Source organism: Nycticebus coucang, chromosome 2 (genome assembly GCF_027406575.1).
Source record: "Nycticebus coucang isolate mNycCou1 chromosome 2, mNycCou1.pri, whole genome shotgun sequence".
In the NCBI taxonomy this organism is placed as follows: domain Eukaryota; kingdom Metazoa; phylum Chordata; class Mammalia; order Primates; family Lorisidae; genus Nycticebus; species Nycticebus coucang.
Window position 1 is genome coordinate 64,516,978 of NC_069781.1, and position 26,795 is coordinate 64,543,772.

General features: G+C 35.8%; 1 protein-coding gene across 7 annotated transcripts in view; it reads left to right on the forward strand.

The window, feature by feature from the left end:
* Nucleotides 1-26,795, forward strand: part of NFIB (nuclear factor I B) — a 234,680-nt gene that overhangs the window by 128,096 nt on the left and 79,789 nt on the right. For all 7 annotated transcript variants that reach the window (XM_053572425.1, XM_053572446.1, XM_053572436.1 and 4 more), the window contains one exon: nucleotides 9,359-9,412. In XM_053572425.1, coding sequence (XP_053428400.1) covers nucleotides 9,359-9,412 — 54 coding nt within the window. The remainder of the gene's footprint in view (nucleotides 1-9,358; nucleotides 9,413-26,795) is intronic.

Genomic DNA, 26,795 nt, shown 5'->3' on the forward strand with positions numbered 1-26,795 from the left:
ATGGCAGCCTTTTCCCACAAATATTCATGCACATTTTCACTATTATCCAAAGTCATTTCTCCCTCTTATTTCTAATTCCTTTGGGAATGACTAAGACCCAACTGTTACCTTTTTAAAATTCAGTTTTAAGTGATTGGGCAAGACAAAAACTGATTCGGGCGTGAAGTGGTTTGCTTAGGATCAAAGTACACTCAGTTGGGAGTCACTGAGCAGAGCCCAGGAGTTCTGACTCTTCTGACAGTTTGGTGAGAACATGTCCTGCTCCCTGAGAGAAAGGATTGCCAGTGAAGTATCAGAAAGTCTTGTGTCTGGTTTAAACCTAGGTATATATAGTATTATGTTAAGTTTTGTAAAAACATTACACATGAAACAACATAGCACAGAAGGACCACGTGGACACGGGAGCATGGGGTGTGCAGGATTTAGACTAACGCATGGAGGCCCTAGTTCAAAACAAAGCAGATATGTAAGTCAGCATGCGAGTCAGCGTAATAAATGCTATCCTGGAGGTATACCAGCATTTGTTTTTTCTTGCTTTCCTTTTAAGAGGAAAATTTAAGACTAATAGGATCATAAACATTGCATTTGGTTCATGTTGAAATTCTGCATTGATTTTTCAATTTGCCTCCCTGGTTATGTTCTTGAGTCTGATGACGTTCTGGTTTTCATTTCCAGATTCATATTTCACCAGCATTTTCTTTGCACTACATACCTTGCTATAAAATGCACGTTTCTTGGTTTCCAAGAAAAATTATATATATTAGATAGTATAACTGAAATCCAAAATTTCTCCCAGATGGAAAAGACAGAACACTCATCTCATGTTTTCCTACTGGATCTGGCCGGGTTTTAGAAAGGACTTTATTATTTTCATGTGGCAAACTGCATTGGCAAATTGTTCCTTAAAGTACGCAGTGGCGTGTTCATCTAATATTATGAGATATGGGCAGCATTTATGAAAGATTATAAATCTTAGAACTCTCTTCAGAAACTTAAAATACAGCTGGAAATGTTTTGCTTCCAACAAACTTGCAATCTTCATAAAATTGGAAAAGAAATGTTTTGAATAAATAATGTTTTAGTTTATTTCTCTCTAGTGCAAGAACTATTTCTTTTAGTCAAAATCATGCCATAAAACTCCTCCCTCCTCTACATTAACACCCTTGCCTCTGTATTTATAATATGCTGGTGCATTTAATTTTTTTCTTAAAGTATGCCAGATTGCTTTGCCTTGTTTTTAAAGATAGAAAACTGGATTTGCTCCCAGGGACGCTTTCCCTTACTCGACCAGTTTAAAAACTAACCAAGGATTGAGTCAGTTAATTAATTTAAATGAGATTACAAATCAAAAACATATTATGCAGTCTTGAATTAATTACCACATTTTATTTACTTAATTGAAAACACACTGTAGAAAGTTAGCAATCATGACAATGACCAGTATGGTGTTTTTGTACTTTATATGTTAAAGCCTACGAAAGCAAGAGGTGTAGGTGATCCTGGCCATGACCTTCGGTTCACTCAATCCCTGGATCAGTAGAGAAGCATTGAACTTAATCTTAGGGCAGAAAGGTCAGATACGATTAGCCTGGCTTCCCTTTGTGAGGAGTTTTGGTGCTAGTTAATGAAGCAGGGCAACCCTCTGATCAGATATGTTGGCAGGTTTAACACTTTCCATGCAGGGGTATTTGTATTTACACTGGTCAGTAGTCCCCTGTGATAGGCAGGTTTGATTTGATGTGCTCTCAGATGCACATATGATTTTTTTTCCCCCTTAAATTCCAGTGATCTATGATTTTCAGTTAATTCCCTGCAGACGAATTTTAGTCTTGAGTCCAAACGAATCTTCACTTTAATCCTTGAGATATAATCCTTTGAACCTAATCTTTTTTGTTAAGCAAAAAGTGACTCTTTAAAAGAAAGTTTAATAATAGAACTAGTGGAATAGAACTAGGGGAAAAAATAGGATACATTGCTTATGAAGTCTCTTGCTCTCTGTTTTTCTTTCATTAAATTACTTTATCTGTAAGGAGCCTCCATATAGCAGTCTCTTTCAAAATAATAAGTTTTGCTAAATCAGATACATATATATTCCAAAATTAATGTTAACCAATAGAAAGGAGGGTCTGAAAAAAAGCATGGTTTAAAGTATGGAGGAAGTCACATCTCCCAAATATTTTTTTGGTTCTGCCAAAAGTTATTTAGAGAGGTTTGATTTCTTCCTCAGAACTGTGTTTAGGAAAAGGGGTACAGATTCAGCAAAGACACGTCAAGGACTTCATTAGCAAAGTAATGGAGTTAACATTTCCCATGTATAGTTGTTAGCCAAGTTTTGCAATGAAGTCCAAAATCATGTACATAGACTCTCCATAGCTGACCACCTCTCTACATTGACCAGCTCTTTCAGTTGACCTAATTTTCGTAGATCTGACGTGCACCCTATGTGCGTATCAGTACAGTAGGCCTAGCTCCTTATGTTGACCACCTCTGTATGTTGACCAGTTTGTTATAGTCCCTTGGGTGGTCAACTTCCAGGGGTTCTACTGGAATGTGCTATTGAGAAGAGACAGATCAAAATAAACAGGGAGATAAGGACACACACCCACACCATTTTCCCAAACATTCACGTGATTACAAGACTTACTTAGTTTTCTCATGTTCTTTCCTCGTATGATTTTAACAAACATTTAATAGAAAAATTATAAAACTATAGATTTTGTGTCACTCTAATTTATGAAATGGTCCTCTATTAAAATTGAAGCTTTATGATGTTTTAACTTACTGGAGAAAAAATAGGCCAATTTTGGAATAGGAATTATAATTATGTAAAGCCAAGTTGCTATAAATCCCAAGGAAATCAGTCATAGTAGACAATATCCTGCCAAAAGGTAAGGCACAATGCTTTGGGCAGAGAGAGGAAGAGGAGAGGGAGATTTTGCTCAAGGAGGATAGTTTTCCCCCTTTCACCTTTAAAAAACTGTACTTCTTTTTTGTCTTATCATTTTGTTTCCCTGGTATAAAATGCATGCATTTATATTCTTTCTTTAAAGTTTTTGTTTCTTACATCTTATTTCTCTTTCTTAAGTGTTTTTTCTAGCATGCTATATATTTGATTTGTAAAAATATGCTATTTTAGTCTATTGGTAACTAATAATGTTTTACAGAGAAAGAAAGGGATTGTTCTAAGCCTTTAAAAAAAATCTCATGGTATTCTTGAGTTGACAATGGGCTATTTCTTCACCTGCTTAAGGCAAAGGAATATGACAAAGGGACCCTTTATCACACGATGACTAATTTTAGTTCTAGCAAGAGGCTATCTGTAGGTTAACAGGTTACAGCGTGGGTTTCATTTACTTCTCTGATACCCCTTGATATAAAAGGTATATTGTTATAGAATCATAGGATTTTAGAGCCAGAAGGGACTTGCCAGTTTATCTCGTTCAATCCCATCTTTGCACCAAAACGACTATAAATTAAAATCATGCCTCTCAAAATTGTCTTTTCTTTAGATTCTGAAGTCATGATGTCAGAGAATAAAATGAGTTCCTGGAAAAAGTTTCCTCTAGGAGGAGAAAGACAGATTTTATATGCAGGTCATTAAAAGCTCCTTTGACACTCTGCTTGCAAACTAGGGACCTGTTTCCTGGACCCCCACCAAACATCTCTTCTTTTTGTAGGAGAGAGATAAAATTAATTTCTGACTCAAAACAGTCTCCCTTATCTGCTGCTCCCAATGCCCAGTATTCCTTTAGGAAGTAGGGAAGCAGAACTGAGCCTTACATTGGACTGGTGGACTCAGCCCTGGAAATTGTGCATCTGTCCCCTGTCCGTGCCGTACGGATTTCTGCACAGAGTGGCGTGTCTAAGCCTTTCTTCTTTGTGCACTTATATAGTATATAGACCAGTTGTTTTCTGTCCATTTGACTTAACTAAAGGTGCCAGGTACTATCCCAAAATTTAGGGCTGTAAGGTTAAGTAGGTCGGCATACTTTTGTCATATTGTTCAGAATCTAAAAGACATGAACTCAACATGAAGGGAGAAAAACAGAGGGAACATCACGTGAAAGACTCAGAGACATCAGATGACACTGATGACACATGTCAGGTGACACTCAAGGAGCCGGAAAACTAAGGGCTGACCTTAGGGGTTAGCAGGCGCCAGATCAAGGTGCCTTGAATGGCATACTAAAACAATTGGATTTTTTTCTATAGTATTTAGCATGCAAGTAAGGGTGTTAGCAGGGATTCATTTTAATCAGTTTTGGGTTTTGTAACTACCCCTTTGGCAGCAGAGTGAAACGTGCACTGGGAAAGTGGGAAATCGGGTCATTTTTCAAAACCCTGTTCCTCGGGTTACCTCCTTCCACTATGTCTTTTATGACATGGTCTTGCCCACCCTCCCTAAGAAGAATCAATTATCTCTTCTTCCTATATTGTCATTTACAACACCTATCACTGTGTATTTTTTAAATTGTATATCTCTGGCTCTTTGGCCAGCCACTCAGCTTCTAGACAACATACAATGTATATTCTTTTTTTAAACACTATTTTGGAGGTCATTATTAAATAGAAATTTAACCTCATGGTGCCTCTACTATGTTCCAAATATGGCCAGGCATTTGGAATACAGAAGGTGTCCCATAAATCTTATTGACTTACATTTAAATGATGCTTACATTAATGACCTTCAAAACATCTTTTGCCGTTTTGACGATCTATCCACCTCTTACAATTCCACTTTATTCACTCCAGAAAGTCAGCCCTCAGCAACAAACATTTTATAGGCCATGATAATATTTATTTATCATCGTATATATTTAGAATATTTTTATAAGATTTCCACCAGATTATCCATAAAACATCAGAATTTTCTTTATTCAATGGAGAAAAGCCAAACTAAATTTGATTTAAAACTAGACTCACTTTAAAGCATCTCTTAGTGTATATATTTGAATGATAATAATGATAATTTGCAACTTAGGTAGAAAGAATGGATAAAGGTTTTTCAAATTCTGAAAAAAACTTTTGAATGCATTGGTAAATGGTGAGAATGGGGAGGGAAGTTAGGGGAAGGTAAGTTTCCCAGAAACCTTTAATCTACTGAAAAATCATTTGGCTTGCTATGATTTCAGGATTGCATCATAACTCCTGAAAAAGCACTAGGTCCACAGAGGTGGCCCATGCAGGAAATACACATTTTAATAGTTCCATGTGACTTTGGACGAGCCATCTAGATAATTTAAATACCCCAGGATCTTCCATAAAATTTGGTCATTAGGGAAACCTGGTAATTCTTAGGTAAATTTTGGATATCATAAGAGGCATAAAAAATTGCTAAAAAAAAAAAAAAGTAGGCGAAAGGATTGAAGAAAAATTAGTAAGGATGATACAGGAGTATGAGCCTTTTCTTATTTCTAGAGAATCTTTAACTGGGAGATGAGCCACGTTTTGAGTTTGAAAAGTGTAATTTAGAAATCACTTTATTATCCTTTTTCTTAGAATAGTGGTTCTCAATCTTCCTAATGCCGTGACCCTTTAATACATTCCTCGTGTTGTGGTGACCCCCCAACCATAAAATTATTTTCATTTAGCAGCAAATAATAAAACTGTATTATTAACCACTGTCTTAGAAGAATAAGTGTATGTTTAATTCACAGTTAAAAATGAGGAATATGGACTTTTTATAAATACGTAGTACAAAACCATTTGAGTTTAACATCATGTTCAGTCAGATCAGAAGGAGACAATCAGAAATGTGGAAAACATTGGTTGAGATAAAGGAAGAGAAAATGAAAGGTGGAAGGGATGAGGGAGGACTGGTCCGCATTGGCTGGCTTCAACACCCATTCCCATCTCTTTTCTCTGCCACATCAAAATTTTGCCAGACTTGAAACCCAGTGTGCTGGGCAGCTCACAACCCTTGTTCTACCCAGCCTTGTTCCTCAAAGACTTCAGCCTTCCGGAAGGGACTTTTCATCTGCTGGCTGGTATTTACTGCCTTTTGAGCTGCAGGACAGTTCGTCAGAGCCTTGAAGCAGCCGTGCCCTTCTCCCTGTTGGGAACCACGGGGATTTTGAAGCATTTACATAGGATTTCTCAGGTGGGCACCCACTCCTCCATGCTCAGTAAATCCACCAAAGACATTTTTAAACACTTAGAATGGATGGCTAGTTTCGTCATCCCACCCCCCTTTCTCCCTTTCTTTCTAAGAGTTAGTTCATTAAAATATAAATCATTTTGAATACATGCTTAATAATATCTTTCGTTTATAGATCATGTAGAATGTGTCTGACCCAGTGATTTCGATGCACAATGCTATGTATGATTAATCTTTGCAACAGTTCTACAAAGTAGAAATATTATTATTGCAGTTTTCAAGATAGAGACATCAAAACTCAAAGAGTTAAGTTATATTAAAAAGGTTCACAACACTAGTCAGGGACAGAGCCAGACTTCAATATAACATATTAAGTATACACACATACACACAATTATAAACACACAGAATGGAGGCGTGGGGGGGAGAGACTTAAGCAAAGTGATGGAAGCGGTTAAATAAAACCTTTGGGTGCAGAGTAATTTGACCTAGGTGGTGAATTGGAAGGGTTTTAGATGTGGTCTGAATAATTCCTTCTCTGAAGTTAACCACAATAACAGTTCATTTTTGGTCTCTCTGCCAACTGCAACTCCCTAGTTCCTTCCTTTTCCAGCAGTTGGAATTAAGTGTCCTATATAAGGTGACATAAGACTTAAGAGTAGATTATAGCGTTAGAATTTTCAGTCTGAAGAGTAAATGTTCTTTTGCTTGCCCGCCGAAAAGTTCCGTGTATTTGGGACATTGTGGATGCTGTTTACTTCATGAGAGGGCACGGGCTTTGGAGTATGGAGGAAAACCTGTCATTGTGTGTCAGTCAACACCCCATCATTTTGGAAAATAGAATTGTTGGAAAAAAAAAATGTGTGACTCAGATTTAAGGTCTACTACAGCTTTTCGTCAAATGTTTACCTTCTTTCTTTTTTTTTGGAGTATGTTTTTTCAATTGAACAAGTTGGTCTGTAATTGTTGGCAATGGAGAGAAAAAGTAATTTGCAGCAGAAAAGAATAGAGCTTCCCAAGTGGGGTGTTGTGGTAACAGGGAATGCCATTGTTCTAGCTGAACATTTTCTGAGGAATGGAAGCGACCTTCATTCTTTACTGAACACATATTTTCACAGCAGATGGTGAGAAAGAGTTTTGTGGTGCTGTTTTGAAGTTGATACGTATATAACTCAAAATGCTAAGGATCACAAATAGGATCTACAACCCCTGAAATGAAAGTGTAACTCATCATGTTGTGTCTTCATGAAAGTGGCATTAGCAACCGTGAGGGATGCTCTGGCCAATGGGTGTGCCGTACATCAGTGTGAACCCCACATAATGTTAGACTCCCTTGATGAATTAAACTGGAATGTAGTATCAACACAGAGAGACATTTGTCAGAGGGACTCAGGACAGAAATAGCTGAGAAAGGAAATAATGTCATTTATCATTTTTTATGGCACTATTTTATGTAACTGGAAAGTGGCCAATATTGTATCAACTTTTATAGGAATGTACAAAAAGAAAGATTAATCTCCTAAGTTATAAGTCATGGAGTTTTACCTTGATTTCAGAAAAAGTATGAGAAGAATTCATGGGAGATGAGAAATAAGAGTTTTAGAAAGTCCTTAGGTTTCTGAGAGTCTGTGGGAGACTCCAGCCAGAATCCAGACTGTAAGAGGGGTCCTTTCGCATTTCTTTACTTCCATTTTGGGAAGTTGAGAAAAACTTGGAGGCAAATGTAGCAATCACTGAATATGTTTGCTGAGATTTCTTGAGGTTTGTTATAAGATCAAAAACAAAAGACAAGGAAATGAGATGAAGGGGTGAAATTCTGATCTCAGCATTAAATCTAAGCTAGCAGGCATGAGGCAAAGGGCAGAAATTATGGAGCCAAGTTTTACACAAAAAAGAAACCAAGAGAATGTTCTTTCATTTAATAGTAGAAGTAGCAATTTCAGTATGATAGTCACTTACCTGATTTAAAAAAAAAAAAAAAACACATATGATTTTTCTGCTTAACCAAGATGCAATCCCTTCCTTGGTTTCAGTATAATGGCAAAGTTTCAGGGAAGAGACTTATAGTGTAAGGCAGTCTATGAGGGAGCCTTCCTCTGTGCCTCACCTGTCAAATTTTGTTGAAATTCACCATCAAGTTCAAAATTGCCTTTTCAGAGCAAGCAAAGAGGCTGCTGAATCGGAGCCATCCATTCCCCAGGCATTTACTGCGAGCCTAGGGCCTTCACTGCGAGCCTAGGGCCTTCACAGCCATGAACAGCATACTGAGAAAGACACAAAAGAAGTAGACAGAATCTCTGCCTCTTAGAAGCATACAGTTTAGCTGGGGAGACAAAACTTAAATGCTAGAACCAATAAAAGATTAGAAAGCAACTTGCAAGTAAGTGTATAATAACATGGAGCAAATGACACAGATAAATGCAGAGGGGACATGGAGGAAAGAGGAGTGAACCCAACTCCACAGCGTGGGATTAGTCAGGAAAGGCGCGTTGCCTAACAGTCTTCTCTTCCCTGGGTCCCTTCCTGGGGTCGGGAGGAGAAGCGTGGGATGGGAAATTCAGAGACGCTACATTGATCTGTTCCTCCTTATCGGAACGGCCTATCCATCTCGCACAGATGGAAATTAAATTGATCCAACAATTTGCTCTCCACAAAGCCATGTTGGTTTCTACCTAGTAATTTATGCTTTTCTGGGTGTTTGCAAATCGATTGCTATTATGGGATGTAGACAGATCTGGGCCTGGATCCAGTGGGTTGGGGGATTATTGGAGTGGATGTGTGTACTTGTGTGTGAAATCCTAGAGAAGCAGACTCATTTCTGTGTATTTTGCTCATTGAATAAAAGTACATTTTTAGGCTTTTTAAAGCATGTTTAATTACATTCAGATTACATTTTTAAGGGACTAGATATGCTTTATTTCATATCGCTGCTGACAAGCCATGATATTTGCCTCACCTTCAAACCATTTTCCGTGGCTTTGTATCCAGGTCTTTTGTTTCAAAAAAGCCTTGCTCTACCTCAAAGAATATTATAGATCAATACTTGTTTTTCTTTCTCTTGGTATAGAAATGTACGTACACATTCATCCAGTTTGATGAATAAAATGTTTCTGTCAAAAGACTTGGGAAAGTATACCTTTGTTTAAGCACTCAATTTCATTGTCGTACCTTTAACATTTTTTTTTTTTAAAGTCCTTATGAGGATTGTGAAATTCTTTAAAACGAGTTAAAAAGAAAACATTTTCTGTGATTTCTTTACAGATTCTGGACAATCAGGAAGTCCAAGCCACAATGATCCTGCCAAGAATCCTCCAGGTAAATATGTGTTCCAGGACGTTTGCAATCTGACATTGTTGGAGAACAAAGGTACCACTGTATAGATAAACACCCCGTAATTGGTCAGCTGCCTATTTTGTTCTGGCAGGCAGTTATGATCGGGACAAGATGTGATTGTGCTCAGGCCCTTCACAGCAGCAAATGCTTCTATATTGGCGTCATCAATATTTACCTAATCACCAATGTTTTCATTTTGTTTTTCAGAATGAATATGTATGTACATGTTAGTTGCGTATCTTTTTGGTGCTAAAAACCACCGGCTTTCAATATTTCTTTCAAAACACACAAGAAAAAGTAAAAATTTCCATACTGTTATTACGGTTTATGGACTCTCATTTCTTTACAAGGGGGGTAGGGTGGTGGTTGGTTGCATTTCCACTGAAGGATTTGTGCAAGAGTTTTATTCCGTAAGGTTTTTGGTAGATCTCCAGAATCAGGAAGTAATGAAAGTAGGACGTTTTCTGCAGTACAAGGCAAGCCAGATCCCCTCTTTATTTTCAGAAGTTGTTCCAGATCTGAAAATGGGCTTTTAGAACTCGGCTTTCTTCATAGCTTTGTTGCTCCAAAATCTGAACATAAAACCTTTTGCTTAAGGGTAATGTTTATTCCCAGCTACTCGGGAGGCTGAGGCAGGAGGATCACTTGCACGCAGAAGTCTGAAGTCACTGTGAGCTACACTGACATCACAACACTCTAGCCTGGGCAACAGAGTGAGACTCTGTCTCAGGGGAAAAAAATAATAAGCAAAGGAAAAAGCTATCTTTTTTTTCTCTTGACGTAAAGCTAACATAAGGAATTTTTCATTATTATGCATCTGTGACTTTGGTAAAAGAGTGTTTCAAAGAATAAACAAAAACAAACACACATGCACACACAGCAAACCAGCCCCATAGCCCTCAAATAATCTTATCTGTCTTTTCATTGAAAATAAACCAAAAAGTTTATTTAAAAAAATGTACTTCAGGCAGACCAGGGGTCCTCAAACTACAGCCCGCGGGCCACATGTGGCAGCGTGAATTGTATTTGTTCCCGTTTTGGTTTTTACTTCAAAATACGATATGTGCAGTGTGCATAAGAATTTGTTTCTAGTTGTTTTTTCTAAAAACTATAGTCCGGCCCAACAATGGTCTAAGGGACAGTGCATTGGCCCCCAGTTTAAAAAGTTTGAGGACGCCTGAGGTAGACTTTGGTTTAGGTCCTTCATTGTTTGATCTTCCTTATCACAGTGCTTAACTGATGTGAGTTTGAAATACCTGAAGAACCCCTAAATTGAAAGAAAGCGTGTCGGACCAATTTTGTCATAAAGTGGTATGAGAAAGCTGTGAGTAGATGTTCAAGTGAAAATGCAAAGTCAAACAGAGTGTATTTTTCTTTCCACGTCTTGCCTGCATTTTGTTCTTTTTTGTCTTAGGAAATTTATCTTTTTTCAAGTACATATTTATAGGGTACATATTGTTTGCCAAAAGTAGTATGTACTTTTATATATAAAGTTCTAATAGATATATATGTATACTTTTATATATAAAGTTCTAAGTAGACATAGATTTTTAAATGCTTGCCAAGTTGCTTTGTTAAAAATTTACTACTAATTGAGAGTGAAACATTTAAAAAGGAGTAATTTGAAATGCAATTTTTAGTTATATTTATTTTGTTTTTATGTGGATGAGGTATTAGAATTATTTCAATTGTCTTTCTAAAAAGACAAACTATTTAGGACATAATTTTCATCAGAAAGTTTCTGAAGTTGAGATTTCACTCATTTATAATATTTTTTAACTTTACAATATTTTTTGAGACAGTATTTTTGATAACCAAAAATGAAATATTTTCAAACATTTTTTAAAACTCTCATTACTCATTTTATAAAGAATGGTGGGCATGACCTTTATAGAAAGTGTTGATAAGTATTATGTCAGACTAAACTTAAGTATACGTCCTTGCCTTTGAATGGCAACTTGGATTTGAAATTAAAACAATTATTGTTTGAAATGCATTTCTGGACATGTACAGAAGGAATTATGCTCACCTAAAGCTGTTCTCTACTTGAGCTGAACAAATAATCTTTGAATAGCGATGTAAGGTCAGAATTTGATTTTTCAATATTTGTCAAGAAACTTGGTTAAATTTTTCTTTTGCTGCATTCAATGTAACATCTCTTTATTTTTCTGCTTGCATGTAATATGCCAAAGAGAAACAATGAAAGTATAATACCTCCATGTTTTTTTCCTTTCGAATTTTCCTGAAAAAATCAAATCTTTGTGAGACTATGTCTCAAAACTGGGATGTTATAAGTACATTTTATGATTAGTCAGAAATTGAACATATGTAAATTGTACCTTGATTCTGGTTTTTTAGAGTCAGAATATAGTAGAATGCCCATAATACCAAACCTAAATGGAATATAAATGGTATTTTCATCGATTATTCAGAAGCATTACATCATTTTAACATATATCATGTTTTGTGTATCATATTATGAACTTTATTGTAGAGCTTATTAAGGAATTTTGTTATAGATTTAACAGACTATTGAGGAATTTTTAATGAAAGTAAAAGTTTGTTCTGTAATACTTTGAAATAAATGAAGCCACTAAGGATATAGAATTCTTTCTAACTTTAATTGTGAAAACTCAGAACTGAGTAAGTTTTGTTTTGTAATTGATTAGGATAAATTAGATTCACTCTTAAAAGCTACTTTCCTAAGTATGAGCCTCTTTGCTTTTTTGGACCATAGTTTGTCTTTAGGAGGCTTTCATCTCTTTATTCTGGCCTTGGCTGAAAGGTGCAATCTCCAAAGTCAAGTTTCAGTGTCTCAAGAAGCATAATCTATTTTTGGAAAGATTCATTCTACTACCACAAGCAACGAACAAATCAAATCACTTTGCCGATCATATCGTCATGACAAAGAGAAGCCAAACTTTGGAAAAGCTTGCCTTGATTGCCAAGTCTTTTCTAACACTGGTAGTTTTCCACTTGGAGATGTGCAGCCCATGGAAATTGCTACCATCTATTCCTGTGTTTATTTCCCAACAGCTTGGGAAAAGATGGCAAGAATTCAAGCCCTTTTGGGGATATAGGCTCTTTGAACACTGTTCCCCACAATTGATCTGGCGATGGAGTCCCATCCAATCATCCTGTAAGTGCAGATGCATGTGTCTGCCCACAGAATAAACATCCCCCTCTGGCTTGGCTTTTCTCCAGCATTAGACATGGCTACTGACTTGGAGATTGCTTTCTTACTGATTCAGAAGAACTTCTCAAGGGTGACCCTAATGCTCTTCAACCTGCAGTATGGACATTTACAGATAGGCCTTTAGTTTTTAACTTGTGTTTCTCCGTTGGAATTACTATTTTAGCATAGGCAAACAAAAGCAACACATTTTGGGGAAGAAGAATATTTTATAGTTGTTTGTTTGTTTTGAGACAGAGCCTAAAGCTGTCACCCTGGGTAGAGTGCTGTGGCATCACAGCTCACAGCAACCTCCAACTCCTGGGCTCAAGCGATTCTCCTGCCTCCACCTCCCAAGTAGCTGGGACGACAGGCACTCGCCACAAAGCCCGGCTATTTTTTGGTTGCAGCCGTCATTGTTGTTTGGTGGGCCCAGGCTGGATTCGAACCCACCAGCTCAGGTGTATGTGGCTGGTGCCAAGCCGGTATTTGTTATTTTTATAAAATACACATATTTAAGTATTTTTTGGCATGTTTTATTTTAGAAAGCATTTAACTAGTCCTTATGGTATTTTTCTTAAACTTTTTATGACTTAACATTTTGTTTTAATTCTTTGTTACATGGCAGTCTTGAACACCAAAATCTTTTCAGGGCTAAGGTACTCTAAGAGTTGGTGACACTCGAGGACAGAACATTGCAATTTTGTTCAAGAGGTACTAAGCCACTTCTTTTTTTTCACAATGTGCACTTTACTTGATTATGATAGACTTATAAGTTATATGTTTATATTTAGTTACTAGGTTTTGAATACCAGGTTAATCTCTCCCAAGCAATAGAATTGCTAGTGTCCTCTTGCAACCACAGCTAACCACTATTGTGCACCAAATGAGGGTAAACCATTAATTGAGACACTTAGGCTCAGAGTTTTACTTTTAATAATTAAGAACTACATGGCCACTTTTAAGAAAGTGTGACTGAATTGTAATCTGAAATTAGCTTTCTCTTGTTTTATAATTTTGAATTCTACATTTTTTGAGTCTTTCAGATTTCCAATCTCAATGACTTGTCTAATGCGGGAATTGGGGGTATCCAAGAAAAACAAGGCATTCTAGAAGTCAAATTTTTTCTCTAAGTCAATTCCAAGCTGATGCTTCCTTTTGGAGTTCAGGATGACTGTGGTTTTGTGGGAAACTCTCTTTTGGCTGATAATATGACAAAGAAATACTGAATCTTGGGCAGCACTTGCAAATATTATGATGTAAATGTTTTAAAAGCCTTTCAAGTATCATTAACCGGAACTTTCTTACTTGGAATGACACGGATTTCATATCCTACTTGTCTCTTTTGCAGGTTTTGTACGGTGCTTGTGTTATTTTGTGTGTTTGCGTGTAGCCTCACAAAAACTCTTTAAGACCAGATGTTGGGTGTACCTTGAATAAGCTACCTTATGCCCTCTCTGGAACAAGAATAACACTAAATAAATAATTAACTATCAAAAAAGAAGTATCTGTTAATAACAGCAACATGTATGTCCTGCACTGAAGAAACTTTGTAAATCATAAAAATTCTGAGATCTCTCTCTCTCTCTCTCTCTCTCTCTTTCTGTCTCCAACTGTATTCCATAGATTTGAAAATCGAAGCCAACACAGGGTTCTCATGAAACTAATAAAACCAGCCAAATAATGATCAGGAAAACTAGTTCAAAAGTTGCAGTGTTAGTTGTCAGCTGTTGGGCTCACTAGGGCTTATACTTCCTTGACTTTTCACTTTTTTTTTTTGTAAATCTAGGAATTTGGGAAACTTAATATTCTCTGACAGTTGCAGAAATAATAGAACTTTTTGATATTTGCTTATGAAGGCAGATAAATTTGCATAGCCTCTCAAGGACCTCCTACAATATGTTTTTATCATAGAATATGGGGTTCAAGGTCAACGAAAAGAGAAAATTTACTTTCAATTTTGAAAAATCATGTCCCATTCTTTCCCAGATTAATAAATTCATACCCACTGCTTCTCATGTTCACATTGATTTTATCCATCAGAATCAAGATTTTTTTAAATGCACAATTTCGTGATTTTGAAGAAATAATTTTAAACTTTGGCACTAGTCTATGTGCAATAAACAGGCTTTCTATTCATAAAAGTATATGTAGAAAGACAGTGAAAGGATTGGCTAACAGTGGTTAAGATCTGACCTTTTAGGTAAAGCTTTTAAGTGGATTTGAGAATGAAGTCTGTGCCACGTGGGACTCAAAATCAAAGGAGTTTTTCTTAATAGATTTTATTTTAAAAACATTTTTCATCTTTATCTTCTAACTTGTTGGAGACCTCACATACAACAAAGTTCTTAAATGTTCAAATTTAGGATAGGATTCAGAGTAAAGGAGAAGAGCACGAGGTAAGCATTTTGTTCATAAATTACTCTTAAAAGGCCGGGGGGGGGTGCCTGGCCACATATCTTCCCAGGCCACATTATGGGCATTTATGTACAATCTTCTCCCAAAAGAGTGATCTACATAGCAGTTGGCACCACGCCCAGCCTCCACCATGGTTCCAGACTCATTTCTTGTAATATTTAATTTTATAAACAAGACAATTTAGAAATATCCTATAAGGTACTTCAAGAAGGAGATTTTTCCATATCTATCTCTCTCATCACCTGGCCTATTAGGCAATAAATAATATTAATTGCCCACTGTTTGCTGACTTCGGAATTAAATACTATATTCCAGGCAGCAGGGGTATGGGCTGTATGTTCTCAAAATTAGAAGCAGAGGCAGCCACGTGCCCTTAGAGAGTTGGGAAAATACCAAGACACAGAAACAACTCAGAAAGAGCTGTCTAGGGGGGGTTTTCAGCCAACACATATTTATTGATCATCTGTAGTGTGTTTGGCACCGGGCTTTGTAGATACTGTGGAAGATAAAGTGAATTACTCACAAACCTTGCTTTCCCCAAACTTTTCTGTTCATAAAAACATACAAAATTTTATATAGGTGATAAAGACTAAATATTACTTAGTACTACAACTCAAGCTTCATGGGAGTTTACAGTTGTGAAACACCGTTTCCAGCCAATTAAGGAAGTACGGTAGATTAGGAAAAGTATGAACTTCAGGATTAAAATTTACGCCTGAATCAAGGCTCCATCTTTGACAACGATAAGAAGGGCGAGGAGGTGAATGAGCAAGTTAGCCAACTTCTCTGGAACTCAGCGCAATAGATTATATTCATGCCACTTACGAGGATCAGTTAGACGAACACTTGGCAAATAGCAAGTGCTTGATAAAAGTGAGAGCTTTTTCATTCACCTTTCTCTTCCAGCTAGTTTGAAAAAGAAAGCTTTCTGCAGAAGGTATCCTTTGATATGGAACCAAATAGAAGTGTGAATTTTTATGCTACCCTTCTCTGAAGACTTCAGATGAGAGCTGAGTTACAGGGCAAGGTGAGATGCATCAGAATAGAAAGTTAGTGAATTTAAAAGGAGGCGAAAGAAACAGATGCTTCCAGGTCTTAAGATGAGATAAAATTGTAGCTTTTAGAAAAGTAAATTTCGTTGTAAGACTTTTGGTACCAAAGGAAAGGTGGAGTGACTTTTGTTATATAGTTTTTAATATTAACATGTGAAAGAGTACAAATGTATCTTTAGAGATTACTTTTTTCCTACAAAGAATTTATCTTAGACCTTTGTATTAACATTGTATATAAATATTCTTCCCAGACATGCCTTTCCATGATGTTTCTACTTTTCAAAGCCACCAGCTTTCTATGTCCGTTGAAACTTTTATCCTTTACTGTTCCTAGCCCTCCTGTTGTATTTCCTTTATTACATTGACTTCTATCTACCTACTTATTTCCTATTTTTTTAAAAATAAGTTTTTCCCTCCCTATGAGACAAACACGTTCAAATGTCTTTTCTCTCTCTTCTTTTTCATGACATGACATGAAAGATGCTGAAATTTTTTCTTAATTTCTCCTGCATCTGGGCTTTGGTCCTATTTCCTTCTGAAATAATTCTCATTAAATTTATGATTTTTTTTTTTTTTTTTTTGCATTCTGTTCCTGGTTCTATAATCTTGAGTATTTGTTGGATTTAGTTTGGCTATGCTCTGTTTAGAACTTTTCGTTTGCTTCCTGGTAATCTAAGAGCCTTTCTGGTTTCTGTTAGTTGCCTAGAGTGATTTTCCCCTTCCTCCTTACCAGATTTTTTTCTTTAGTCTTTTGTGTGTTTTCAATACCTGCTGTGATTTTTAAAGTCCATGATTTTTCTCTAGATGTGTACCTTTGAAACAGATGTCTCTCGTGTTTCAGCCTTACACGCCCAGCTTACTTTTTTGACATGTTGCCTTAGATGGTTAACTCAAATTTAACATTTTCAAACTGAAATTTATTTTCTTTTCTACCAGACTTGATTTTTATCCTTTGTAAAACAAGTCGGAGCTACCAGCATCTAGCCAGATACCCTTAGTTAGAAAAGCTTGTCATTTCTTTCTCAGGACCTCTCCTTCTGTGTCCTCTAAATATTCCTTCATATTCTACTTCGAAACTTCTCTTGAATTCACCTCCTCCACCTCTCAGTTCACATTACCTTTATTTGGGCTGTAGCCTTTCTTTCTTACCTGAAATTTTGCAAAAACCTTATAATTGTGTCTTTTCTCCCTATTCTGTCTTTCTCTGATTCTTTATTTGAATATAGTTCTTAAAACAGAAACCTGACTTGCTTGAAAGTGATGGGTCACTACTTACAAACCTGTATGGAATGTCATGGCTTTAAATGCTGCTCAACGTTAGATACCAAATTCTCTCCCTTTCCCCTTCTGCTGTGCAATGTGCTCTTTCCCCTGCTAGAACTGTGTCCACCCTATGAACTCGTGTTTGTACGTCCGAATGATTCCGTGCGTTTCATCAGATGCCCTCAGGCAGGGATGCACATTGCTGCTTCCCTGATGATCTGCTCCCTATATTGTAAATTTGTGTTTACACATCTCTCTCCCAGTAGACAGGTAAAATTTTCTAAATTGTTAATTTATTACTATATCCCAATATCTTTTTTGTTTGACATACTTTCAGAAATATCATTCAAAGAAGTATCAAATATAAGTGCTTATAGATTGCCAGTCCAACTTCACCATTTTACTTATGAAAATAGTGCAAAAAGGCTAAGTGACTTGCCAAGGTTGCAATTAATTATTGGCAAATGTAGGTTAAGATTCATTTTTTCTTCTTACGTCAAAACCTTCTTATAATAATTTCAGTACATGACTAGTACTTTGTTCCTTGTTCCTTTTCCCCATAAAATTTATTATGGTACATTGACTTTTGATAAAATGAGAAGTTTTGCCTTGTCTATAACTCAGCCTGTGTGCTTAGAGTACTCATTGTTATGAAGAGAAAGAAACAAAAATGTTTTGTGTTGAGATCCATCCCAGGGACCACATCTGGGCCTTCTGGCAGATCAGTGTGGACACATCGCTTGAGGTCCTGGGGACAGATGTAATAGCTGGTTATTGAGAGTAGAGGCAGTGGGCAGAGGGTGAGGAGTTGACAGAGGTGAATCCTGAGTGACCCACACCAAGGTTGGAATGAGCTTTGGGAATGATGTTAGCTGAGAGTTTCTGTGACTGGGGGTTAGACCGCTGATGGAGAGACTTCCTCCACTTTGGTACTGCAGTTGCCAGAGCTTGTAATTCCCATCTTTCCCTCTACTCCATATTTTCTCAAGTGTCAGGTACTCTGAATTTGTACAAGTCAGTGGCCAACTTGGTAAACAGTCATAGCATAATTTTAACACAGTAAATATTGTCCTTTAACAATGCTTCATGAGAAAAAAGAGTAGTTCATGGGCTACGGTTATTTAAACTTTTGTTTTTCTTAACTGTATTTTAGAGTCTTGTGGTATCTGAAATGATGTCATAAGGTAACATAGAGTCCAAATAAAAATTTTTATACAGTGACATAAGCACTTGATTACTTTATACTGCATCTATGTCCAGGAAACTTCCAAGAAGACTCGTACGTAAATAGGCATTAATTTGTCAAATTTTAAAAGATGTTGCTATAATGTATGTTTTCATCTTTACTGAGTAGGTAGGTTTCCCAAGGAGAGGGTCAGAATCCTCATGTGAAAAGACATTGAGTTGTGAATGCCCGAGTAAGGTCGTGACTGTACCCCCTGCTCTGGGCAGCATGGAGTGATTGCTCTTTTACCCAGGTATCTCAGGTTCCTTGACAATGATAGCCTGCATCTGGAGTTTCTTCTTCATTTAAATTCCTTTCCTTCTCCATATTTTCAAGGTCTGCTTTTGCAGCATGCAGCTACAATTTAATAATGCAAAGCATTTTCTTCCTCACAGCTGGAAAGATGGAATTGTTCAGTGTCACAGATAGAGTGGACTTGCTCTAAGCTAGTTAAAATCCCTGAACTCTGCAGAAGCTAAGCTTGCTGGATTTAACTGTCCTTTCCAAAGGCACCAGGGTGATCCCCTACCTACATGTGAAAGCATCAAGCTTAGAAAGAGGGGTGAATTCTATTGTAATATATCACAAACAGTATAAAATATTAGGTAGATATTTATCTAGCTACCTGAATTTTAATCTTTTTTTCTACTTCATAGGATTGAAGTGTATGATATAAGGATATTGGGCAAATCTAATAAATTCTCTCTTTTTTTTTTCTTTTTCTGTAACTGTGAAAGAGTATCAAGGTCTCAAGTAGTTTAAACAAGCATTTTGGGTGGTATTTGACTATTGCTAGCTTTTGCTTAATAGCGTCATTGATGATAGGGGAATTTAAGAAAAAAGTAGTCAGCTTTGGATCTCAGAGTTGTACGTCTTTGTGGGTGTTTTGACTTAGATGCTGCTCTTCAGGGATGTGGACCTGTTCCATCTGATTATATGTAATAAAACTTGGGCCAAACTCCTGTTTTCACTGAAATATTTTAATTCTAATGTCACTAAAGAATCCTACACACACACACACAAAAACAAACAAACACACACACCCCATATTTATATGCATATCCACGTCCCCACAGTGTTCAGGAGGAAGAAGACAGGAAAATTACTTGATTTTCAGATTCAATCTTATTATCATCAAAATCGTCACATGCACTTGTTGAGGGCACGAAGCAAACCGTGACACAGGGGTTATTATAAGATGCTGGGGGTATTGTTTATTGTACAGCACTTTTTGTTTTAATGCAGTGGATTTTTAATTTTAAAATATGGTATTTTTGGACTGCATTCATTTTCTGAATTGAAGTATTTTATAAGCAGAACAGTATTTTCTAAAGAAGTAATAGAAGATGATCATTTCTGTTGGGACATCATAAAACGTTCTGCTACTTTATGATTGATTGACCCACATGAAGTGTGTTGATATCTAGAAAAAACCTACATGAACTGTGTTGTCTAATATAATGTTTTTAGGTGAAGAAGGGCGTGCCTATGAGCTTTTGAAAGAGGGCAAGTAGAAAGCAGAGCAGAAGAATGAATACAGAGGCTCAGGCCACTGATGGACTTCCTCGTAAGACAAGGAAGGCAAAATGTTTTGAGAAGAAGATAATGCTGATTCTTAATATATTATTCCTCTAAAATGCATATTCTGCTCCTTTAACTAGTTAATCTCGTCATTTTAAAATTTACTGATCTCTGTAGCTAGCATTTGCCTCGGGTCTTAATCTCCCCGATATATCCATTACAGGTCTGCAGTGATATCTATAATGTGCAAATCTGATTATTTCATTCTCCTCCTTCTAAGCATCTAAGGTCCCCACTCTGAGCTAAGCCTCGCTTGTTAGCGTGAAATATAATATGGCCCTTCTTGATTTGGCCTTTGCGCACATAGACCGTGTGTCACTGCCCTGTATCTTTGCTCATGTTGTTTCTCTGCCTAGAATGCTTGTAACCCCTGTCACCTTCTCAGTGGGACTTCTCCAGACTCTCTGCATACAGTTTTATAGTAATAGCACTTAGTGCATTGTTTTATGTCTATTTACATGTCTGTTCCCCTTAGTGAATTCTGAACGCCTTGATGTAAGGATTGTGTTCTTGTAAACCCAACATCTAATACCTGGCTAGAGACAGAGTGATGTCCAGGATATGAAGTGGAGGTTTAACCAAATAATAGAGTAAAAAGTACTAACCTCTTCTTGCAGTACATGAGATCATCTCCATACTTAGGACTTGACCTAAGCCGTAAAGAGCAGGTGCTTCTGCAGGGAAAGCTACCGTGATCTTACTCTACCCTGTGTACAGGCTGAATCCAGACATGACTGTTTAGAAAATTTTTCTGAACTCCTAATCTGTGCAGCATGATCTGATGATGAATTTTGTAGGAAGACATCCATCCGAGAATTGTAGTGCTTTAATATGATTACTGATTGAGAATACTAGGCTAAAATGGATGGAGTTTCTCTGTTCCCAATCTGATGATGAATGGTAGTGAAGTCCTGTTTGCTACATATAGGCATTGTATACTAATCCATGGGGAGAGTACTACAATGTTGCTACAGTTCACATGGTCAGGAATGAGGAGCCTGGTAAGACAGCTTTCTAGAAGTTGCAAAAAAATATAAGACTGATGGCATTTAATATCTCCAAAAATTTTCCTGATTACATGGAATATTTGATGTACTTCTGATTCTTTTTCTGCTGTAGAAATATTATAATTTTGAAAATTTGGAAATCCCTATTTATAAGTCACTTGCTCAGAGGTGAAAACAATTCTTAAACTTTATTGAGTATAATTACATGCAGTGTACAGTTAGTTGAATTTTGACATATGTGTATACCTATGAAATCAGCGTCACAGTCAAGGAAAGGTGAAAGGGACAAGATTCAGAAGAACATATCTTTGAAGATGAAAAACTAGAAAAAAATTCCAGAGAAAACAATTTGTTTGCTTAGAAGAAAGGAGTAATGTGAAAAATGTACCTCCAAAATAATAGCTTCAGTGAAAATGGCGCTATGTGAGATGAGGAAGAATAGCAAGATAACTTTCGTACAATTAAACTCTTCCCTGGAGGCATAAGAAATAGAACTAATATTAGGAAATAGCTATTACCAGAGGACAAACTCAAGGTATTTTCTTCAAAAGCAAAGGGAAAGAACAGAGGGTAAAATGGTGAGGGAAAAGTTGGTGATGGAAAATAGAAAATTTAGTTTTCATTTAGTTGTTCTTAGTGGAGAAATCAGAGAATTTAGGAAAGAAATAGAATCAAAGATAAAATGTTTATGACCCACAAATGATTGAAATACGTGGATCAGAAGCACTCTTTCTAGCCAATTATAATGAAAAGAGACCTCTATCTAAATATATCCTACTGTACTTTTTTGTATTTCATAGATAAAAAGTCTTGTAATCATCCTGAATAAAAAGCAAGTTACTGTATATTTCTTTTTGTCAACATCAAATATCAGAAGACAGTGGAAGCATACTTAGAATTGTGATAAAACGATATATAATTTTTCTGTTCAAGGAGTTTTACCTCCAAGGACAATGGAAATATATTCTTTATTTCTCAAAAAATAGAGTTCCCTATTTTATTTTTTTGTAATAATTTTACTTGGAAATCCTATTCCAGCTGGCAAAGTGATGACTCAGTAAAATAAATAAATAAATAACTAGGAACAGGAAAGTATAACCATAAATAGGAAATATAGTTACAGATATAGACTAATCATGAGGATAGCAACAATTAAGCCAAGAATTATGCCTAAATCATTGTTATAAATAAGGTTACAGACATAAATGCCAATATAAAAAGTTGTTCTTGCTTTTTTATAAACAAGAATATGATAACAATTACCTGGGATCCAAATTCTAGACTGTTTTAATTTAGTAAAATACTTATAAATTTACCATCTTAACTATTTTTGAAAGTTTAGTTCACCAATCACCCTCCCTCCAGAATATAAATGCAATAACTAAGAAAATGCCAGGAAGGCTATGTTAACCAGTGTTGATGTCAAACTGTTTATAAAACCAGTATATAGTGCCCCATGATCGCATTAGTGTACACAGCTATGATTTAATAATAAAAAAAAGTTTAGTTCATTAGTAATAAGTATATTTAGATTGTGGTACAACTCCAGAACTGTTTCAACCTGCAAAACTGAAACTCAATACCCATTAAATAACAATTTCCAGTTCCCTCCCCTCCCTAGCCCCTGGCACCCACCATTCTAGTTTGTTTCTGTGACTGGACGAAACTTTTGATATCTTATATAAGTGAAAAGAATCATACAGTATTTGTTATTTTGTGACTGGCTTACTTCCAGATTGCATTTTTAAAGACTGAAAGGACGAGGTGGCTGGGGGAGGTTCGGAATCTGAGAGTTGTAGACCTACGTTCTCCTCTTAGAATAATTGGTGTTGGATTTTGCTGAAGAGTCTATATTGTCTGCCTTTATCTCTATTTTTTTGTTTACGTTACTGTTAATTAAGCCAGCTTGTTGGTGTCAAGTGTATTTTCAACATCTTGATATGGTCATATGCCTTCTTTTTCTCTATTATAATGACAGATTATCTGGTAGTGAACCGCACTTGTTCATAGAATAAACCCAATGATGACAGTGTATTGTTCTTTTGATAACATTGCTGTATCCTACTTGATATTTTATTTAAAGTTGCATTTATGTGTGTGTTTAGTCTCTGGTAACTTGCTTACTTTGTTTTGATGAGGGAGGCAATAGATTTAGGTATTGAAGTTTTGCTGGTCTCATAAAGGATCATAAGAAAGTTTTATTCACAAGGAAGCTTGCCACCCTTTCCTAAGGCCTGGGAGAGTTTTAAATAGCATTGGAATTTAAAGACTGAATAAAGGATACATAAAATCTAGTTGTGCACCCATCTGGATCAGGTGCCGTTTTCAAAGGTAGTTGTGTTAACAACTATTATGTTGTGGAGTTGTCAAAGTTTAAACTATCTATGAATCACTTGCAACTCTTGTTAAGCTGCAGATTCTTATTCCAGGGATGTGGGGTGGAGCCTGTCCTCCTGCGTTACTCATAAGCTCCCTGCTCAGGCCAGTGCTGGTGGTTCTGGAAGCTCATTTGAATGTGCTAGTGTAGTGGCTCCCTAACTTCTCTGCACATTTGACTCAGGCTTGGGGAATCTTTTAAAAAAGTCTTCATGTCCAGGTCTCATCTCATGCCAATTAAACCGTATTAGCTGGGCGAGAAGCCAAGCAAAATTTGTTTTCAGGAATCCCAGGTGGTTCCATTGTTCAGCAAATTTTGGGAATCACTAGGGTGATTGATCCGTTCAGGTTTTTTCCTACATCTTTGCTCAATTTTGGTTACTTTTATTTTACTAAGTAATTGCCTATTTAAGGTCTCAACCTGTTGTGGTCAATTAGTTTCATCTGTTATCCTCTTACGACTGTTTAATGCATTTGCTGTCTACGGCCATGTCTCCTTTCTATTTGCCCTCACTGCACTGCATAATAATTTTTTGGTCAAAGAAGAACGACATATACATTGGTGGTCCTGTAAGATTATAATACAGTGTTTTCACTGTGTTTTTTTCCATGTTTAGATAAACACGCACTTAATCAATGTGTTACAGTTGCCTATAGTAGTCACTATAGTGACATGCTGTGCACCTTTGTAGCCAAGGAGCAACTGGCTACTCCACACAGCCTAGGTGTGTAGTACCATTTAGGTTAAGTACACTGTACATGACAACGGCGGGATTACCTAAGGACACATTTCTCAGAAAAATATCCCTGTCATTAAGCAATGTATTACTGTTTTCATATCTTTTTGCTTCCTCTTTTTTTCCTTAATCAGGTTAGCAAATGTTTTTTTCTGATTTGTTCATCTTTTCAGAGAATCATTTTTATGTTTTAAACATTTCTCTTTTTTCTAATTTATGGATTTCAGGTTTATCTTTAATTTCCTCTTTTTATTTTTTTTTTTCTTGGTTTGTTTTCCTGTTCTTCCTCTTATGGTAAGTAATTTCCTTCTTTTGTATTTTTCTTTGCATTGCTCCCTAGAGAGTTTATAATTTCTCCTTTGATTTTTTTCTTTGATTCATGGTATATGCTCTTAATTTCTAGATAGTTCAGAAAATGTGTTCACTTTTTATTGTTTGCTTTTAATTTTATTTGCCAGAGAAGACAGTATGGCCTAACTTGCAAGGATTTGTTAAATCTGTCTTCTTGGTCAAGGAAAAGATCAATTTCTTGGTCATATAAGTAAAGATTAAATTCATGTTTGAATGATATGTGTTAGTTTTTTTCTAATAGTCATGTTGCATTTCAAAAGAGATATATTAAAAATTCTCACCATGATCATATTTTTTTCTTAAATTTTAATAGCTTACTTATTGTGTTTATTCACAATATTTAGTGTGTGTGGGCTTTATGATTCATCATTATGAATTTTGTCTTCTATAAACTTATTTTTTATTTATTTTTATTTTTATTTTGTCTTCTATAAACTTATAACCATTGACACTGCTTTCTTTTTTTTTAATTTGCCTAATTTTCTTTTGTCTACTTATTTACTTACAAGTTTTTTGTTTTTATTATTGTTATGATTTTGTGTTAGGTGTGTTCCTTAAAAATAATTGGATTTTATTTCCTTTGGGATCTAAGCTCTTTATGGGAAAAATGAGTCCACCTACATTTATTATAATGGTTGATAATACCTGATTTTATTCCTTTTATTTTACTTCATATTCATTATGCATTTTTACATACTATTTCCTTTTTTTATTTTTATTTTTTGCTATTTGATTCTATTCCTATTCACTGTTTTATGTTTTCTCTGTGTTAATTTGAATTTCTACCTTCCCTTTCCTTCTCTCGAAATGTCTGTCTCTTCACAATTACTTGAAAACAATATACAGTTTTCATACCTACTCATAGGTACCTTGATTGGCATCTGTATCTTAGAGAAGTGTTAGGTGTAGAAAAGTCAAGAAGCTCGCCTTAGTTTTACATAGGTAAAGGGCAGATCTGAGTCTTTAGTCTTGGACTGGCTGCCTTTTTAACTACTTCAGTGCACTTGGAGGGAGGCATACCTTTCACATCCGTTGAAAAGATAGGAATCCATACATGTAATTTTGTTACATTAGAAAAAAATAGCCCACTTAGTGAAATGTAAACTATCCATGTTAATGAGTATAAAATCTGAAAAAAATAAAATTTTTCTTAGAAACTACATAATAAACTTCACATTGTAAAGCAGTAGTAGAGTACTATTCGTGACAGACTGAAAGTTGTCTAAGAATCTTCTCTGAAACATTTAGGGAAGATGATCTTACCAGTAAATTTTCCTAAAAATGTGAAAACTTTTCATGAAACCAATTTTGTTTTGTTCTAATCATAAAAATTAATGGACTATTATCTAAACTATTTTATGAAGCACGCAAATAACCCAGGTATAAAAACTTGACAAATAAAAATACAAAAGTTTTCATAGAAGTTTTCCAACTATACATAGAAAATTTGGAAGAAACTGTGAGCTCTGTGAGCAAACCAGTTCAATAGTAAATAAATAAATAAATAAATAAAACCAATTATCTTCTATGAATAAGCAAAAATAAGTTCATCTAAGAATCTGATAATGTACAGGGGGGCCGTAGGTTGCACACAATTTTAAATTTATATATTGCCATATATAATTGCATTATATATGGCCACCCTGTATAACATCAAAAAAGGCTGTAAGGAAAAAATAATGGATCATCTCTACTAATATCAAATAAGCATGTGAGAAGTTCAAATCCCATTTCTGACAAATAATGCTTTAACCTCACAAGTGCAAACTATGTAATCTAATCATAGGTATCCTCATTTTAATCTGAAATTTAAAAACAAAACTCAGAGAAACTAGCAATAAGTGAATGCTTTTTCAGATGTTGAGAAAAAAAAATCAACAATAAATGAATAGCCAACATCATCATTGACTGTGAGACTGTAGAAGTAGTCTCAGGAATGTTAGGAGTAAAATATCTCTGCCAGGACAATTCCTGTTCTACTTTCTTCAAATATTTTTGTTTTTTAAATGTTCTATTTTTTTTCAAATGTTCTATTTTTTTATTTATTATTTTGTAGTTAGAACTATTTTTTTTTTTTTTACTAAATCATAGCTGTGTACATTAATGCAATCATGGGGTATCATGTGCTGGTTTTATACACAATTTGAAATATTTTCATTGAACTGGTTAACATAGCCTTCATG